General features: G+C 40.0%; 1 protein-coding gene across 1 annotated transcript in view; it reads left to right on the forward strand.

The window, feature by feature from the left end:
• Nucleotides 1–18,910, forward strand: part of TAF3 (TATA-box binding protein associated factor 3) — a 112,910-nt gene that overhangs the window by 69,558 nt on the left and 24,442 nt on the right. The window contains exon 3 of the mRNA XM_010714491.2: nt 14,582–16,404. Within this exon, the coding sequence (XP_010712793.2) occupies nt 14,582–16,404 (1,823 nt within the window). The remainder of the gene's footprint in view (nt 1–14,581; nt 16,405–18,910) is intronic.

Raw genomic sequence — 18,910 nt, forward strand, 5'->3', positions numbered from 1 at the left:
ATCTTACCTGAAAGTGAGGAGACTCCTGTGCACAGGAAAGGGTTGCCCAGAGAGGTGATGGATTCCCCATCCCTGGGGACATTCAAAGTCAGGCTGGGCCAAGCTCTGAGCACCTGATGTAGCTGAAGGCGTCCCTGTTCATTGCAGGGAGTTGGACTAGGTGACCGTTAAGGGTCCTTTCCAACTCAACGATTCTATGACTCTGCCTAGATGAGTATTTGGGGAGGAAAGCCTGCAGGATGCGCACTATGTAGTGGAATAACTCTGCAGGTGTACATCCTGTGTTGTAATCGCCAACTCAGCAAGCAGTTCTCATTCACTCTCTGACTTGTTCCTCACTGTCTTGGACCATGTGTCCACACCCCCATCTGTCCCATATTCCTGCTTAAGCTTTGCTTTATCATTTCTCCCTCTCTTCACTACTTCTTACAGACCAACGCCTCATCAGCTTTCTGCATTTTTTGTCCTTTGCACAAGGCTTCAGTTTTGTCTTTCTCTAGCCACCATTTTCCTTCTACAGTTCAAGAAAATAGAACAAATGACACAAAAAGCAAACGTGTTCTTGCCTTTTCCAGTTTTTATTTTTCTGCTAAATGTGAGCAACAGAGCAAGCTTAGGATGTGGGAGAGGAGAAGGGGAGGAATTGTAATGTTTTACAGGTTTTGGAAGTTGCAGGCAAGGAAAACCGAACAAAAGGAAGCAAATACAAAGACGAAAGAAAACTTGAGTATTAGAAGAAAAATAAATAAATAAATAAATAAAATGGGAAAGAAAATCTTCATTGCTTTTCATAATTTATTCATGGACAGTGTGGGTGACTGCAGTAATTTACAACTGTAAGTCAGGTCCCTGCCCCACAGATTTACAATTTGAACTGGGAGGTGAGAGAAATCAATACACAGAACCTCCCTCATTTCAATTTATTTTTTCTGTAACGCATCCCAGAGCATATTTCATTTTGGGGAGAGGAGGTAATGACAGATTGTTGTTGCTAATAGGATTTGGGTCAAACTACTGCTTACTGTTTGGCACCTAACTAGATTAATAGGGTGGGCGTTCTTCAAAATTACATGCCACTGCAGGAGGATAATCCCCTCCCCACCAAATTTCAAGTCCTGTTCATCAGCAAAGGAGTTGGCTGAGCATACTCTGCGACAATTTATCCATTAAAACCCAAGCTTTCCCACTAGTTCCTTTAATCCTACCTCGGAAGGAGCTGCCTCGCCACGGCTGAGCACACCTCGTTCTGCCTGAATCCTGAGACTACCTTGGTAAACACTTTTGCTGTCTCCCAAAACTCATAGAATCATAGAACATCCCATGTTGGAAGGGACCCACAAGAATCATCAAGTCCAACTTCTGGCTTGTAAATTGCACAGATGAAGGTGGTTGAAATTGGAGTTTTTGAACAGTATGAGAGCTTTGTCTGCATTAGTCAAGAACTGGGAGATACTTAAGCAACTTAGGTTGAAAGTCACCAGAATACCACAGTGGATGTTCACAGGTTATTTCTATCTTAGAATTGCAGTGAAGCTATGTCTAGAAAATAACCTGTACAAGGCACTGCATGAGATCTAGTGCAGGTAGATCTTTGATGGGCTTTTGAAAACAGTGGCTGTAGATTTTGTTTGATGACAGTGGCTTTAGAGCATGGGTTAAAAAAGCATGGCAAGATGGTCAAATAAATAGTTGTGGATTTATTTCCCACCAGTTGTAAATGCTGTTGCAGTGAATGACAACTAAGGGAAGTTTTGTATCTTGAGATGAAGAAGTTGTCTTCAGCTTGTATCTTCTTTACTCCTTATAGAGCATCTTCTGGCTCCCCTGAGCATCTTGGTTCCCTCTCAGCCCGGAGGCACCAGGGAGGGTGCAGGCCTTGAGTCCACGAGACAGGAAGACTACATGGGAATCTGACAACTCTAAAATGAGGGATTTCTTTTTTAATATCTGAGTGGAAAGTTAATGTTACGTAAAACTGCCTACTGAAACCAATTCCTTTACTGAATTTGTTTTCATAAGATTTTTTCATTTCTCCCATGTGTCCAAGAAAAATATTAGTTAGCTAAAAGACATTAATTCAGTTAAAATAGGATATCAAGCCCATCTGAGTCTAGTGCTGATGTGTGTGCGTTTCTTGTTTAAACTGAGCCTACTGGTTGGTGTCTCTTTGTTTCTCTGCTATCCTTGCTTTCCTGTATAGAGGACGCTTATCTTGTAAACTGCTAGAAACCTAATTGCCATGTACCACTTTTTAAATAATTTAGATGGAAAAGCAATATCCTGCAGAATTTCTGTATAGCATATGCATGCAACCCAACTTGTGCAGAAACTTGATCAAAATAGATCCTTAACTTCTAGTTAAGGCTAATTAGGGTTTTAAAAAAGCAGAGTTCAATACAAACCACTTCCCTTTTTCCTTAGCAATCAGAACATCATTTTGTTTTGTTAGAGGACACAAGTTGCATCCCTTAGATATGCAGCTCGGGCAAGCTTTACAAAACAATTAGTACATCTTTCACATGGCCTAAACTTGATTGAATAATTACTCAAATAATGGTCAGTAATGGAATACATAGGGTTATCTCTTGGCTAATCCTCAGGTAATGGAGTTGGTGTATCTCTGATTTTTCTCTTAGCAGTTCCCAGCGAACAGAAGACTGAGACAAAAGTGATTATGGGAAGTAGAGGGAGTCACTGGAGGCCAGCAAGGAAAAATAGGCCTTATCTTATGCAATTAATCAAGAAAACTCCTATTGTGGGACAATTATTCAAAGTTGATTCTAAAATAGCTTTAGAGCTTGAGGTCCTGTTTTTTCGTGTGAGTGTTTTGGTTTTGTTTTGTTTAAGAATTTTGCCAAGGTTATTCAGAGCACTGGGGCAGACCTTGCCTCAAAATGAAGGCTGCCGCATATTCAGAGTGGGTTGAGCATAAAGTGCAGCCTTACTGTTGGCTTTTGGTCGATGTCAGAACGTGACTGTAGATAAATATTTCTGAAATTAGACAATATTTTGAAGCTCACCGCATGTTTCAGACATCCAGGAACACACTGTTACTTGGCATTCACTGTGACACCAGGAGCCATCTCACCTTCATGCAGCCATCACCCCAGCTCTCCTCCTGGCTCTGATATCTCTGAATGGCTCTTCAGTCCTTTTGCTCTGGTTTCTGCACTGCTTTTTGCTTAGCTCAGATGGTTTGCAGCAACTGCAGAACTGCTGGATTGTTTTGTGGTTGCAACGATGGCTTTGCAAAAAGCTTTTGCCTTTCATGTTGTCCCCCAAAAAGCTCTCGTTCTGGATGAGCACCCAGCAGCCTGCTTTGCTCAGTGCTAAGCCTCTGAGCTCCCTTGTGAGTAAGATTTATTTGAAGATGTTGCCGTGATCCATGAGGTCCTGCAGAAAGAAGCAATAGATTTTAGCAGCTGTCCCTGAAAAATTATAAGGTCACCGTAAAAAGCGGAGGTTTTAAATTGGCTGTGGTTTAAATTTTCCTCCAGCCTCCTGCACTGGTTTCTGTGCTGGAGGGGGAAGCTGCCTGCAGAATTATTACTCAGCATGCTCACCCCATGCTCTCCCAGCACTTTTTTCTTTTCCAGCAATGCTGACAGCAGCATTTTGAACCTAATCTCAGCATAGGGCTGAGCGGTCCCATTCCAAATGGCTGCTGAGTGCCACTGAGAAGTGCTGCCATATAGCTGTATAGGTGATCACGCTGCCTGATGAGTTTTCTCCCTTCTGATGGGCACCTTTTGCAGGGCAGGTTACAGAGGAAGGCAGACACATAACACGTGTTCCCATACAGAATAAAGCAGATAGGCTGAGAGACAAAGAGAGTCACTAATGTGGGATTTGTAGCTGTAAGGAAAAACTCTTAAAGTAAACATTTTCCTCTCTTTAAGTCTTGAAAGTATCTGTTTCGGGGGTGAACCCTTCCCAGCAAATTTAATTTTGAGGCTTGTCAAGCTTTATTAAAGCCTTATCATCAGTGATTTCCTTCTCTGCTAGATCAAGAAGATTGTGTTTGTTATGGGATTCATATTGTATCTCAGAATTCTTCCCAGCAAGTGTGGGGTTTTGTACTGAGGCACATCCTACCAGCACAGAGCACTGAGGTCCCGGGCTGTGTGCTGTCAGCACAAACTTGTGAGTTTTTGAATGCTGTTCAGACAAAGACATAGCTGGAACTGTGTGTGTATTTCTGAGTAACCAATTGCCTGAATAAACATATTGCTGTGGATGACAACAGTTTTCCTAATTACTGCTGGTGTCCTTAAAGAAGTTATCTGATCTGCCCAATTCCTAGCAGCTGGAATATTTGGTAAACACATCTGTGTATGGTGTATGTACTTATTTTTTTTTCTTTGTTACTTTGCAAATATAATAACTCTGTTACCCTTAATGGGAACTTCCAGTCAAAATCAGGGTAAGTTTTTCTGAAAGTTCCGATGATGTATGTTCAGCTGTACCCTGATGGATAAATGCTGCTGATCAGGGTTTTGCCAAACAGTGCAGATGGATTTCTTCCCATTTATTCTAGAGCACAGCATCTGATTGATGTTTTTATTTAACTCAATTTGTATTTTGAAAGTAGACTTCTCCCTCGCCCCATCTTTCTCAGCTTTATACAATATTTCTCAGTTAGCTTGGGAAATACGCCCCTTCTTATCCAATGGAGACAATCTAATGTAAGGAAGTGTCTCTGAAAAAATAGTCTGTATTCTTTCTTCCCAGTGCCCAGAAGTAACTGAAGCACCTTGAAAAACACAGATATAGTTCTTGCCTTGAGCAGCTTATCATTTAGTTTTGAGCGTGCCCTTGCAATTGCAAGTAATGCACAATAGAAAGAGGAGTAGAAAGACAATTAGTGGCCAAATGAGTTGTTGAGCAAAGTTATCTGAAGGTGATGCAAACACTGCTCACCTTTTAACAATAAAGTAAAAGTAAAGTTTCTTTTTGTGCTTCATAGCAAGTGTGCTGGTGGTCTTTGATTTGCGTTGAGCCAAAGCTTCCTTCTGGTCATGCATTTTTTGCAGAATCAGAAGCATTAAGGTTGGAAAAGATCATTAAGATCAACTAGGTCGGCCATCAACCCATCCCCACCGTGCCCACTAACCATCCCTCAGTCCCTCAGTGCTCCCTTTTAGTTGGGACTTCTTTCCTGTGCTGATGAACGTTGCCACCATCCCTTCCCTCCAGTTCTTTGGCCCTGTTGCAAAATAAGTTACGAAATAACCACAGTATTTCTTACATCTGTATCCAAGTACGTATAGATGTGTGTGTAGGCTGCAAATCTTTGTAGGGCTCAAGCAAATTCAGCAAGGCAAGGTAAAAGATATTAGGATGGGTGAAGTACATTTGGGCCCAATGTAATAAACATTGACAGTGTTCCTTTGCTTGTAGGTAGAAAAAGGTGCTTCCTCAAGTATTTTCTAACATCTAGGGATTTCTTTAGTGCAGGAATTTATTAAAGGTAGAGCAGTATATTTTCTTATGCAGGACAGTAATGTAAAAAAGGAAAAGCACTGTAAAATTCTTCAAAATGTTTATATATAGGTTTAGTGTATTTGTTTCTAGTAACATCTGTAATACTTCAGAAGCTGGTTTGGAAAGCTCAGCCAGGATAAGATATGTGGGTGCACAGTGAAAAGACTGACTGTCTGCTTCCCTTTTGTCAAGAAAAATCCATATAAACCCCTCCCATTACACTTGAGAGTTGTTAGATACCGATAATTCTACGTGGATTTGGGGTCTTTAGATCACAAATTAGATCTTTGCAAAAAGGAATGGTGCAGAATCTCGGTTCTAACAGAAATCTTGTCCAGAAATACTTACGGGAAGATTATTAAAATACTATAGGTATTGACATTGGCCACAAAGATCTACTTGTGTATATTTCTTTAAAGGAGGGGAAAAACCCCTTAATACTCTGTATTACCATAGCTAGTCCCCATTATACTATTGTAATCATAGCTGAAGCAAGAACGGTGATTAACGATGGCAATTTATTGTATCTGACGAGGGGAGAAAATAGGAGATGTTGTCGTTATCATAAATCATATCATAAATAACCAAAGAGAAGCACTCGGAAAGCTTGTGTGGTGTCAGCAGCAAGGCCTTTCAGGCACGTTAGCCCAGGATGTAGCCATAGAAACCCCAAAGTCATATTGTTATCTTAGTCTTGCTGCAGTTATGTGATACAACAGTATTAACATATAGATTAGGCCATTTATAATACTAGGTGTCATTTCAGGTTGGCTTGCTTATATAGCATTTTAGTTTTTTATTGTGCCGAATGTTAGGGAAACGCTGCATTTTTCCTGGTCAGTCTGTAGCCATTTATAACAGATCAGCTTCACACCTCTGTCAGTCTCACTAATGTACTGTGTTATTGATTGGTTGTACTGTATGAATTGTCATTGCCTAATTACCTTGTCTTTGCTAATAATTTCATTTTTTGGAAGTCAAATGTTCCTTTAAAGAGAAAATCTCTCAATGCCTGCATTCATATACCTGGGCAAGTTCCCCACTCTGTTGAGGACTGGACATCCCAGAGGGAGTGCAAAGGATGATAAAAAGCATGCAGGTTGGTCCAAATCCTGTTGTGGAGGTTCCCTGTCTCCAGCTGTACATTTGGATCAGGTGGTGGAGGTGCTCACATCACACTGTTTTGCAGATGTCAGGGGAGAGACTTCATTGCAGGTGATGGACAGCAACACCGTGGTGACTAAACACAACAAAATAAAGCCTGCCCTGCGGCATGGAGGGAGCTGCCTGGTTCTCACGCATGGTCTTGCTCGATCACTTGCTAAAGATGCTTCTGTGGTTGTTTTTGCTTTACATCCAAAGTCTTCAGCTCCAGATACATTAGCATAACGCTGCTATTTGTATATGTATTTGTAATCTGCAGAAACTGTTGATTTGCTATGAAGAAGTCAGAGAGAAAGTAAAGTCTCCCTTTTTTAATTCATACGGAATTTTGCTTGCTGTGTGCAGCACGAATGCAGGACTGATATTTTGTCAGGTCTGAGAGATTGTGAGTGCAGCTGATAACAATCTGCCAACTGTGTTTTTCTGTCTTCAGCAGGAAGTTGGGTGTGTCATTTCAAGAATCATGGGTAGTTAGGCTTGATAAACATTGCATATTCTAAAAACTATTATAATGAGGACTGCCGCTTGTAAGTATTTAAAGCTGTTTTTCTCATGGCATCCAGTATCCTAAAGCAGCACTGGGAGCTAAAGCAGCACATTATGCCATACCTTAAGCCAAGATCTGATGCCCGAGGAGGGATGCTCTGCACCTCTGTCCTCTTATTTCCCACATCCTTAGGTTTGTGTGAGCCTGAGACAGACTTTTTGCTTTGCCAGCTGAACGGAAAAAAAGAACAACAATATTATCTCTCTAATCCCCCCCCCCCACACGCATACACACACCAGATGTATTTCCTTCAGAGTCAGCCAGCTAAGTCAGTTCACTGTGGAGAAAGGTGATGATAGAAGAAGGGAGGTGCAGGACTTCTCTCTGCACTCCACTAGCCCAAAAGGTTATGTAGTAGCATCATAGATCAGATTGATGGTTAGAATTCAAGCTAACAGGTGATCTTTCTTATTTTAGCCTTATTTTAACCTTATTTTACTTCCACTTCTTTCCTGCATTAGTGTTTAAACCAGGACAAAAAAAAGAATGGGATTGTATTTCTTTAAAGCAATGCTGTGATGTAGAAGTTAGTAGTTGTGATTTGGTTCTGGTGAACTGTGAATTTTTTATCCTCCTCTTGGCATCAAAACATGCATCTCTCTGTTGATTTCATACCAAGAGACGCCTTACCAGGAACGCGAAGCAGTTGTTCAAGAAAGTGGAGAGGTAACTGCTTTGTAACTAAACAGGTCTGGAAATTTCTGAATCCTCAACCAGACCAGTGCCATCATCTGTATTTTAAAATTTCATCATGGAGGGGAGTTTTCATCTTTTCTAGCTTCTTGGCAGGTTAAGGACTACTTCTGGAGTGACTGGTAAAAGTATATATCAGCTCTGTCAGTCCTGCTCAGTCCAGGTTGGTACAGATTGTAAAAGGCACCGCCCATTCATTCAGGCCAAAATTCTCAAGTATTACCAATGCGTATGGGTGTTTAACTTAAAGCACCTTTCACATCCTCTTCACAGTGTTTTAGCTATGCATACAGAATCACTAACCGATCCAAAAACTCTTATTTTCTTTTAAACATATTTGTGCTTTCTCCATTTTAGAAAATACTGAGAGTGCACTGGAGTGAACTCAGTAGCAGTGGTCAAGTCAGAGACACGTGGAAAATGAGCTCCTGTGATGGTTCAGTATTACCAGCATTCTTCTTCAAAGAGTGCTGTTTGGAAAATGTGTTTGGTATTAGGTTGGTTGATCTCATTTAGTCGGTGGTTGGTGCATCTGTTCGGTAAACAAGTCACATCAGTGATGAGTTGTCGTAGCACAGTGGAGAAATTATATGTATAAATCTGTCATTTTAAGCTCAGAATGTATCAAGGATTTCTTAGTGTGTTCATTTTGCATTAGGATATCAGGATATTGGCCTGTAGGATATCAGGATTGAATTTTCTTGCTTTTCCATCAATTTCCTTTATGGACTACAAGCACACTTTCTGTTTGTTTTGGGGAAAAGCCATTGTTATTACAAGTTAAAGAGATAAAACCTATTGTGGCATAAGAAAAAGGCCTTTCACTTTTAGCAGAAGTCAATAGCTGCTACTTATTAGAATATGATAAGTATATTAAGCTCTTGACTTAGTGACTTAAAATTTCCCAAAAGATATCTTTAGCTTAATCTTGTGCTTTGTCTAGACAATAGGAAAATGATTTTGGAAGTCTGCATGAAAATTGTTGGTATTTTTTCATTTTAAAGTTTCATACGTTGGAGTGGGAACAATCTCTTGCATTTGAGAAGCTGAGCTGGCTCGTATATAAAACCTTCAGCTTGATATCCGTGCTGTCTTGAGGAGCATGTGCTTGGAATGAAGGATGAGTTGAAGATTTCAATGCAGACGCTGCCACATTAGTTACTTTCCTGAGTCTGAATTTTCCTTAAAAACCCAGAGACTTTCAACTTTCATACTTAAGTATTTGATACCACACAGTGCAAAGGAACACAGAGACCTGTGTGTGAAAGAAATGCATGAGCTACTGATAGGTATAAAATAATGTCCTTTAGAAAGTGGAAGTTCAAGTTATATTAAAAAAAAAAAACAACAAACAAGTTATACAAGAGATATGTAAGATATATTAAGATTCATTTGTTGAAAATAAGCGTGTTTGAGTTGCATGGAAGTAACAGCTCAGAATCCTATCCTTGTGGGTTTGCTGTGACAGCTGACACTGATACTATAGGTATTATCAAATACAAAATCCAAAACCTTGCATTTCTTAATAAATATGGTTGGCTTCCACAGGAAGCCAGAGCTTTGTGCATTTAATTGATTTATTCTTATATCTCTGGGTCTTAGCTAGATGGTTTTATGCTATCACCACTCTGTAAAATAGGGAAATAGTAACTAGTTTCCAAATATAAGCTGAAACATTCCTTAAAAGCAATTCTAGCCAACAGACAGGGTAAGCTTTAGGTCAGGCTGTGGACTGAGCAGACATCTTCCAGGTCTGTGCCATGTTCTTTAGGACATCCTCTAGATGTGAGTGCTCATGCTGCTGTTTTCAAGATACCCAAAAAAATGCTAGTGTTGACCAAGTGAATGGCAATTCAGACTGGATATCAGAAAAGTGTTCTTCACCAAGAAGGTAGTTGTAGAATCATAGAATCACTAAGGTTAAAGAAGACCTCCAAGAACATCTAGTCCAACCGTCCACTTGCCACCAGTGTGGTCAGACACTGAACAGCCTCTCCAGAGGAGTGGTCATGGCACCAAGCTTGCCAGAGCTCAAGAAACATATGGACAAGGCTCTCAGACATGTTTGATTTTTGGCAGGTCCTGGATGGAGCCAGGAGTTGTTCTTGGTGATCCATCTGAGTCCCTTCCAACTTGGGATATTCTGTGAATTTAAATTTTACTTATATGTATACATGTCACAGTTTTCCTTGCTTAAAAGAATTCTTGTCCATAGGTGCTTTTCTCTTCAACTGGAATAATTTTGCATATATTTTTATCCTGCCTTTACTTTAATCTGACCTGTTGTTGAAATTGCAACAAGCCTCCTCTAACAGGGCAGCCAGAAGAGCACCATAGCATGGTATGGGTCGTTGCACTCCTTTGTGTAGTAAAGAGAATTTCTGTTCCTGTACCTCTGGCTCAGATGTAAGGACAAATAGACCCTAGAGCATCATGATCTTGGAACTTTATTACTGAAGTGTTGAGTATTGCTGTCTTGAAACTGAGCTGTGGCCAAATTAAGAAGGTATATATTCAATAAGCCTTTGGTTTTGGAGTCCCTGCTGTGCTATGGGAACATGGTGTACAAAGAAGGAAATGTGCTTCTGTAGTAATTTTTCGTTAGAAAGGTGCAGGAGTTTTGGTTTCTTGCCTAAACTGTTCAGCTTAAGAATTTTTCTAGCATTTGAAGTGGTGACAGATCCCTACAGCTTGCATTTTCATTCTAATGTTCTCTCTCCTGCAGTCCTGAGGAGGTATATATTTATCAAGTTCAGATTTTACTGCACCTCTGTGAGATGAAATTATCATCAGTTATCTAATTGGAAGACAGCAGAACACGGTGTGTCCAGCCCAAGATCATGGTGCAGACTTGCATCAAGAGAGGGCTGGAGTGTTTGCTCCTTAGCTTCAAAACTGTCCTTCACTGGAAGTGAAAGTCTTGCTCCAGTTTAACAACCAGTGTTACATGTCCTGCTCATTGCCTCTGATTTGCTCAAGAAAGAAAGGCTTTCTTAAAACACTGCGTTCATCAGCAGAGTGCTAACAGCTGTCAGCTTGTCACTTCTGGGTCCTTTGAACTCAGGCTCTGCGCATGGGGACGGCTGACATAATAAACAATTGCTCTGTGGAGCTTTAGTAATGTGAGCATTAATATTGATCCAGCACTGACTTCTCTAACAAAAATATATATATATATCTGTTATCTTGAGAAACCTCCCAAACAGCTCTCCTTTCATTACAGGAGAGTTATTAGGGCAGATGGCCGAGGTGATATCCATTTGACCTATAGATGCTAACTCAGGAGGAGTATCATTAATAAGGTGGTTGGAAATAGGGAGACATCACAGTAAAGAGAGTTCAAAAGCAATCTGGTGCACAAAGGATTGCCCATTGAAAAGTGCCTGGTAGCGAATGAGATGGGCAAAGGTAAAAAGGAGGCACACAGTCTTAAATGCTCATCACCAAGTCAAGCAGATTGCCTTTAAAGGCTGATGCTTTCCCACATTTGGTTTCTGCTCCAATGTAAATCCTTCTGAAGGAAAACAGGGCCCAAAAGCTCTTAAATGTAAGACAGAGATTTCACTTTCTCTAATTAAAAAAAAAAAAAAAGAAGAAGAATTAAAACAAAAAAGTGCTTTATTGTGTTCTGCCATGGGCACAGCTGCAATGGCTCAGGTTTGAAAGCTGCTGTCTGGCAGAAAACCAGTCCTTGCTGAGGATCAGACCATGGCCTTGTTCCAAGAGAAATTTGGGTTTCATTTGACCAAGATAGGATTCCAGATTGTCATCTGAGCATGTCTGAAAAGTGGTGAATGTGTGTCAGTAGTTAAGTGCTCGTGAGCTTCCTTAGTCCCTGGATTGTTCAGGACTGACCCAGACAATTTTTTCCAGATGTTTGGGCAAATCTAAGTCCGTATAAAAGGGATGGTAATGCTTCTGCTTCCTTGCTAAGTTGTCTTTGTGGCTTGCAGGAATGTGCATGAAAGCTGGAGCCAAGATACCCCAGTTTCTGGTCTCACCTCTACAAACTGCACTTTAACCTCTTCTGCCCTTCCCTGGCATCTCCACACAAGATCATAGAAACTTCTTGGGCCCGGTGCAAACTTTACTTGGCCTTCTATAAAAAAAAATAAGCATCATTCTTTTTTGTTGCACGAAACTCCGGTTCCTGTTCTCCAAACCTCCTCTGAAACTGTTGTTTTGCCTTTGATCCAGCAGCTGCTCATTTTCAGCAACCCTGAGTAGGTAAAACATGAGAAGCACCTTGGGATGGGAAGGAGTTACACAAATATGAAATATTGCAGTGCCCTTTTGTGAACCGCAGTGTAACAGAGTGACTGCCGAAGCAGATACCAGGCAGAAATTTTTAGCAAAGATACTCTGATTTTTCTAGTAAATGTAATTTTTTTACTCTTAGTTGCAGTAATTTCTCGTCCACTTTATTGACTGTGATGTACAGCTGTTTATCCTTGTGGTTTTTGTATGAAAATATGTTTTCAGTCTGTATGTGCAAACCCTCTCTTCCCTGATGTCTGAATTTGGCTACACTTTTTGCCTTGTGGCCAGGACAGAAGACTTCTGTAAATCCCAGTTCTGATATATGCTGTTTGTTTTAAACTGTATCGCTCTTTAAAATTTAGAAGGAAAACAAACTCAGCAGCAAATTAGGCTGAAAGGGGTTGGGAGGGAATTGCTCGGTAGCAACCGGTGCTGGATGACATCTGATGAATGCTAATTCTTCATCCCCAAAACAATTTTGAGCAGATGAAGGGAGCTGATTTCTGCAACAGCTTAAACAGAGATTGAAATGACTTCCACGATCTGGCAGCAGATTTTTTTTCCCACATAGCAGGTGCAGGCTTGGCCCACAGTGATTTCTCAGTTATACTCTAACTTTGCTGTTTCAAAAATGTAATGTCAGTGCCCAGCCAGGCAAAACCTAACTCCCTAACATTTCTGTTTTTCACGGAAGGCTAAGACTTTATCCTCAGGCAAAGTCTCCTCTCTGGGCTGGCTGCTGTAAATCCTCTGGGCCCTGGCAAAAGCCAGAGTTGCTAGCTCATTTTACTTAATTTGTGATGCTGGCAAGATTTGTGCTGCAGCCCAGGGCTCTTGACTGAACTCTCCTAAATTAGAGCGTTGACACATTAAAGAAACCCCAGCATAGAAGACCTGAAAATAAATGCCTCAAAAATAGATATTTCAGAAAGATGCTGTTCTACAAAGCTTTAAACAGGGTTAGTGTTTGCTTCTTTAGAACCTTCTGCTCGTTAAGAAGTTGGGTTTTATCTGCTGTCTTGATAAATGTTTTTTATCACGTGTTTCATTTGAGAACCTTGGGGCACTTGATATCTTTCTGCTGGACAGAATTTACCCATTTTTGCAGGTGGGTTAACACGGCCACAGGGTGAGGTGAGTTGAGGTTGTCTGCATAGGAATGTAACCAGCATGGATGTAATGACGTAATTACAAGCAATGTAAATGTGTCAGTTTAACTCCCGTGCGGACGTTCTTATTCCAGACCTAGAATCCTTTTTCCTGCTTAAATAATTCCATTTTAAAAGTGAGGAAGTGTAGCCAAGAGGATAAAGTGCTTGGCTGTGGTTCAGGAGATCAGAGGTTCTCATTCTCAAACTTGCCATGGATTTTCTGGGAGATATTGAGTGAATTTTCTCCCTTCTCTGCACTCTAATGTGACACATGTGAGACTGAAGATGGTGGTATATGTAGGAAAAAATGAGTAATTGCAATTTAAAAACAAAATAATTTATCGAAAGCAGAGCAACCGTACGTGAGATGTCCATGCTGGCTTTAAATAGTGCCTGATGTTCATAACTGTTCATGTTTCAGGATTTGTTTTTTTTTCGAAAGGTAGCTTTTTTGGTCCCATAGCCTGAGTGCCCACTTGCAACTCAAGTATTAGGTGTATTCCTCTGGCAGTATATCTTTCATTTTGCTTTCTGTAAACCAGGAATTCAGCTTATGTTCTCCAGAATTGCTCCATGATGCAAAAAAACACCAGTAAGCAGGGTGATGGGGTGCTCCCGTGTGATCATAACAGCTAATGTCCAAGTACAGCAAGCTCTTAAGATGAATCAGAAACAGATTCTGGCAGTTGAGCAAAACTCAGTCCACTGCTTCATCCTTCAGGCTGCGCCACTTCAAGAAAAACAAATCCAGTTTAGGAAGACATCTTCCTAGTAATTAATCCACCATCAAAATTCTGTGATATTTAAACAAGACAGCTAATTCCAGTGGATTTTACTTAAATGTATACTTTGCAGTCCACTTTGTTACAGAAAAAAAAAAAAATCAAAAAAAAAAAAAAAAGCCACTTTGACTTCTCTTCCATAGTTTAAAATGGATCAAGCAGGTTCATGTAATTCAAACTGATGCATTAAGAAATAATCAGGGCTTTTTTGTATTTACCTGCTCCAGAAAGTCTACCACTATGGGTGAGGTCTATCCTCATGTCTTTTTCTCATGTGTTTGATGTTACACTGGAATGGGTTGTGACAGCGAGTGATAGGAGCCAGAAGTAGATCCTGACTTTTCTTTCAAGTAGACTGGTATGAAGTGGTTTTCTGGACAGTTAATGTAAGAGGTAACATATGAGGGCTAACAGGCACATGAACTTTTGATGCTTATTTGTTTCTGTAAAATGCATTTTGAGTTATCCCTAATGCTTTTTTAAAATTCTCTTTGTTACAGAAGAGGAAGAGGAACAAGTACCGACCGATGGAGGTACATCTGCTGAGGCCATGCAGGTGCCCCTGGAAGAAGAGGGAGATATGGAAGAGGACGAGGCAATTAATGATGAAAATTACTTGAGCAAGAGACCATTAGAAAGTCCTGATGCTGAAGAATTTCCACCCATGAAACGACCAAAACTGTCTGTTTCTAAAGGAGACGCTCTGGATGGAGCTTTGGAACCACGTGAGCCTCTTAGCTCAATAAACACTCAAAAAGTACCTCCAATGCTTTCTCCAGTTCATGTTCAGGACAGTACAGACTTAGCCCCTCCTTCACCAGAACCACCGATGTTGGCTCCTATTGCAAAATCACAAGTGCCAACTCCCAAGACATTAGAGTCAAAGCCACTTGCACCCAAGACAAAGTCCAAAACAAGTTCTCCAGGACAAAAGACAAAATCACCTAAAACTACTCCCTCACCAGTGGTTGCTGGAAGTCCCATACGTTCACCAAAAACTGGATCCAAAGAAAAAAAGTCACCAGGTCGCGCCAAGAGCCCAAAAAGTCCCAAAAGTCCAAAGGCTCCTGTTCATGTTCCCCCACCACCTGTTAAGCCCGAAACACCAAGTAGAACCCCTCTGGCTGCATTAAGTGACAAAATAGGAAAGGAAAACATTCAAGTAAAACAAGGACAGACACCCCCTGAGCCTGTGAACAAGCCAAATATTGAAAACCAGACTAAGAAATTACCAGTGATGGACAAGACTATTGATGATTCAATCGATGCTGTGATTGCTCGTGCATGTGCTGAACGAGAACCCGATCCCTTTGAGTTTTCTTCTGGTTCTGAGTCAGAAGGGGAAATTTTTACCAGTCCAAAAAGACTTTCTGTTTCGGAGACTACAACTACAACTCCTAAACCTTCTGTTTCTGCTAACTGTTCTAATAAAGCAGGAGCAACTCCGGTACCTCCATCAGGTGGGACTTCGAGTTCAGACATTTCATGGACAATGGATGACTCGATTGATGAGGTCATTCGAAAGGCAAACATGGGGACACCTTCTAATCCACCTGCAAACTTCACTTACTTCTCTTCTCCTTCTGCTTCACCGCCAACTCCAGAACCTCTTCTCAAAGTCTATGAGGAGAAAACCAAGTTGGCTTCATCTATAGAAGTAAAAAAGAAACTGAAGAAAGAGCTGAAGACAAAAATGAAGAAGAAAGAGAAACAAAAGGAAAAAGATAAAGAGAAAAACAAAGAGAAAAACAAGGAGAAGGAAAAGAACAAGGAGAAGGATAAAGACAAGGAAGCAAACAAGGAGGCAAAGTTTCAGTGGAAGGAACTTCTCAAAGATGAGGAACATGATCCCTATAAATTCAAACTAAAAGACTTTGAGGATGCTGACACAAAAGTAAAGTTGAAAGATGGCAATACCAAAAAAGAGAAAGAAAAACATAAAGATAAGAAGAAAGAGAAGGAGAAAGGCAAAAAAGACAAGGATAAGAAAGACAAAGAGAAAGTTAAAGATAAGAGTAAGGAAGATAAGATAAAGCCTCCATCAGCACCTCTTGTGTTACCTCCCAAAGAAATGTCTTTGCCCTTGTTCAGCACACCAACTGCCATGAGACTTCCCAGCATGTTACCTTCCTTGTCTCCTATGCTTCCTGAAAAGTTGTTTGAGGACAAAGAAAAACCAAAAGAGAAGAAAAAAGACAAAAAAGAGAAGAAGAAAAAGAAAGAAAGGGAGAAAGACAAAGAAAAAGAAAAGAAGGATAAGGAAAAGGAGAGGAAGGAAAGAGAGAAGAAGGAGAAAGAAAAAGAGAAACATAAACATGAAAAGGTGAGCTGTTTAAAAGAGCTGAGATGGCGTACTTGTTTGAAAACTGCACATGGATTCCTGAATTTGATGCTGAGAAGCGTATCTGATTACGTAAGATATGTGACCACAGATTGATACACTTTAAAACAAACAAAACCAGCTCAAAGTAAGAAGTACCCCAGAAATTTCAGATATTGCCCCACTTCTTTGAGAGGCAAAAGAATGGAAGCTCAATTTTGTGAATTCGAAATACGAGATTGTCTTGCCTTGGTTTTGGTTTGATTTGGTTTGGTTTTGCTTGAGATTTCCGGTTTTCCTCAACTCACTTTTCACTTTGAAAAGCCAAGGCTTATACTCACTGGCAGAATGCAGAACAAATGTATGCTCTGTTGCAATGCCCAAATTTTGTTCAGTAGATTTTCTCTAGTAAGGCCAACAACCTTTCATATAAAATTCAAATTTAGTTTCTAGAAGTCTACTGTTTCAAAGCTTGTAGAAGTCTGCAGGTTACCAGATGGCCTTAAATGAGGAACAGACCACCCTAAAATAAGTCATTATTTATATATCAGTAGAGCTACTGAGTCCTTTATTAGGAAGACCACAGAGTTTGTGCTTCAGTTAGATGGAAGTAAGAAAATTGTTGTCAACCTGTAGTCTAAATGCATACTCTGAATGTTCAAATATCACCTTTTGTATGGAGTTCTAAGCTTGAGATGAAGAAGGGAGACCTGACTTTCAAATGGACTGAACTACTTCTCCTGTAGCTCTTACTGATTTATATCACCCAAAGACAGTTTCTTCTTTCCCATATCGCCTAATCTTGAGAATATCTTTAATATATAAAAAAATGAAACCAACATATTTGCATGTTGTCTGATTTAAAATCCCATTAGAAATGACTTCCCTAATTCAATGTTTGCTGTACTTTTTGTCACTTAAACTTATATTGTGCATTAAATTGTTAATACAAAAAAAAAAAAAAAAGAGCAGAAAAGAAAGAGATTGTCTTGGATACTGATAACCTTGGATACAGGATTTCCTTAATCTCTATCCTTAGCATTAGGAAGCATTGCTTACATTCTGGTTTTACAAAGATTCTCTTTACGTCCCGCTTTGAGTGTAATACACACTTTGTACAAGCTCAGACTTGGGATATTGCTTGCTATCCATTTTTGATGCTGTGAGAGACGGTACCCTGGTGTGCTACCTGGCAGATTTGAAACAAACTGCTGATTTCAAAACTTACACCAGTTTTTTAAGTTGAAAAATGGATTTTCAATGCAGAATCCAGGTGATCTGGAAAACTAGCATTTGTCTGCCATGGGTGAATCAGTGATTGACAGAGTGGTGTTTCAGCTGTCCCTGTTAATATAATGTCTGAGTTTTAGCTTGCAGCAAAGTTGCTGCATAGGCTCCTCCTTTTGTCTACATAGCAGCTCTCTCCCTGCCTCTCATGCTCGAGGTATTTTGTCAGTATCTCACTGAGAATTTCTGCAGACATTTCTCTTTAAGTTAAGTACACATATATAAAATAGAGGTAAGTTGCTTCTTTTTCTTATATTTTGCATTTCTTCCCCAAATCTCTCCATCTAATTTGTTTTAGAGCAATATAAAAGCTACACAAACAAATATAAACTGGTAAAGCTTCAATAGAGGCCAAACATGCATGTATTAGGAAAAGGAGTCCAACAGCAATAAAAACTTGGACAAATTAAATTGACAAAGCTGCCCATTACCTTGGCAAAAAGTCCCTGTCAAAAGATAAACTTTAAAGCTAGAATGCATGAAAGAGTCCCCAGATAGAATTAAAATTTAAACTGATTCTTGATAGATAAGCTTTTTTAAAATCCACCTCTTTGCTGCAAGTCGTCAGGATTTTAAAAATAAATTTCCCCTTTAAATCTCTTGAGCGATTTTCATTTTTTGCAAGGCCGCACTGCTGGTGTCCTGGAAAAATGGAGAGTTAGAGCTTTATCAGTTGGTGCCCTGAGGTATGTGGCAAAGAAGCTAAATCCTTGAAGATTAGCAAAAAAAATGCAGCACATGGCAATAAGGGGCTTATATGACTACTAGTATTAGTTCAGGTGAAAGAAGTATTGCTTATACATAAAACTGGACAAATCCACTGACAATGTATTTTTAGTTAGCTACAAAGGAGTCTTATATTGCTGGACTTTACCTCTTTGGTGATTTGGGAAGCTTAGTAATCCACTGTAAATGCTCTTCTGCTGGCCCCAATTCCCAGTATTACTCCAGAATGCTGCTCTTTCGTTTTAACCCCTAAAAGTACATGTTTCCTTAATTTAGCTTTTAGTTCACACAATGACTTATTTAGCCAGCAGTCATGCTGTAGGAGCAAACGATCAAGTTACTTCTCAGATGCTGAGCTTTGGAGGCAGAAGCACAACCTGGAAGGTTGGATTTGTGAGCTGACAGCAGCTGATGGCCATTACAAAATCTCAGTCATTACATAACTCAGTCCTTAACAAGTAGTAGTATTCTTAAACAAAAGATCTAATTCTGTATA

The sequence above is a fragment of the Meleagris gallopavo genome, chromosome 1, assembly GCF_905368555.1.
Source record: "Meleagris gallopavo chromosome 1, MGAL_WU_HG_1.1, whole genome shotgun sequence".
Classification (NCBI taxonomy): Eukaryota; Metazoa; Chordata; class Aves; order Galliformes; family Phasianidae; genus Meleagris; species Meleagris gallopavo.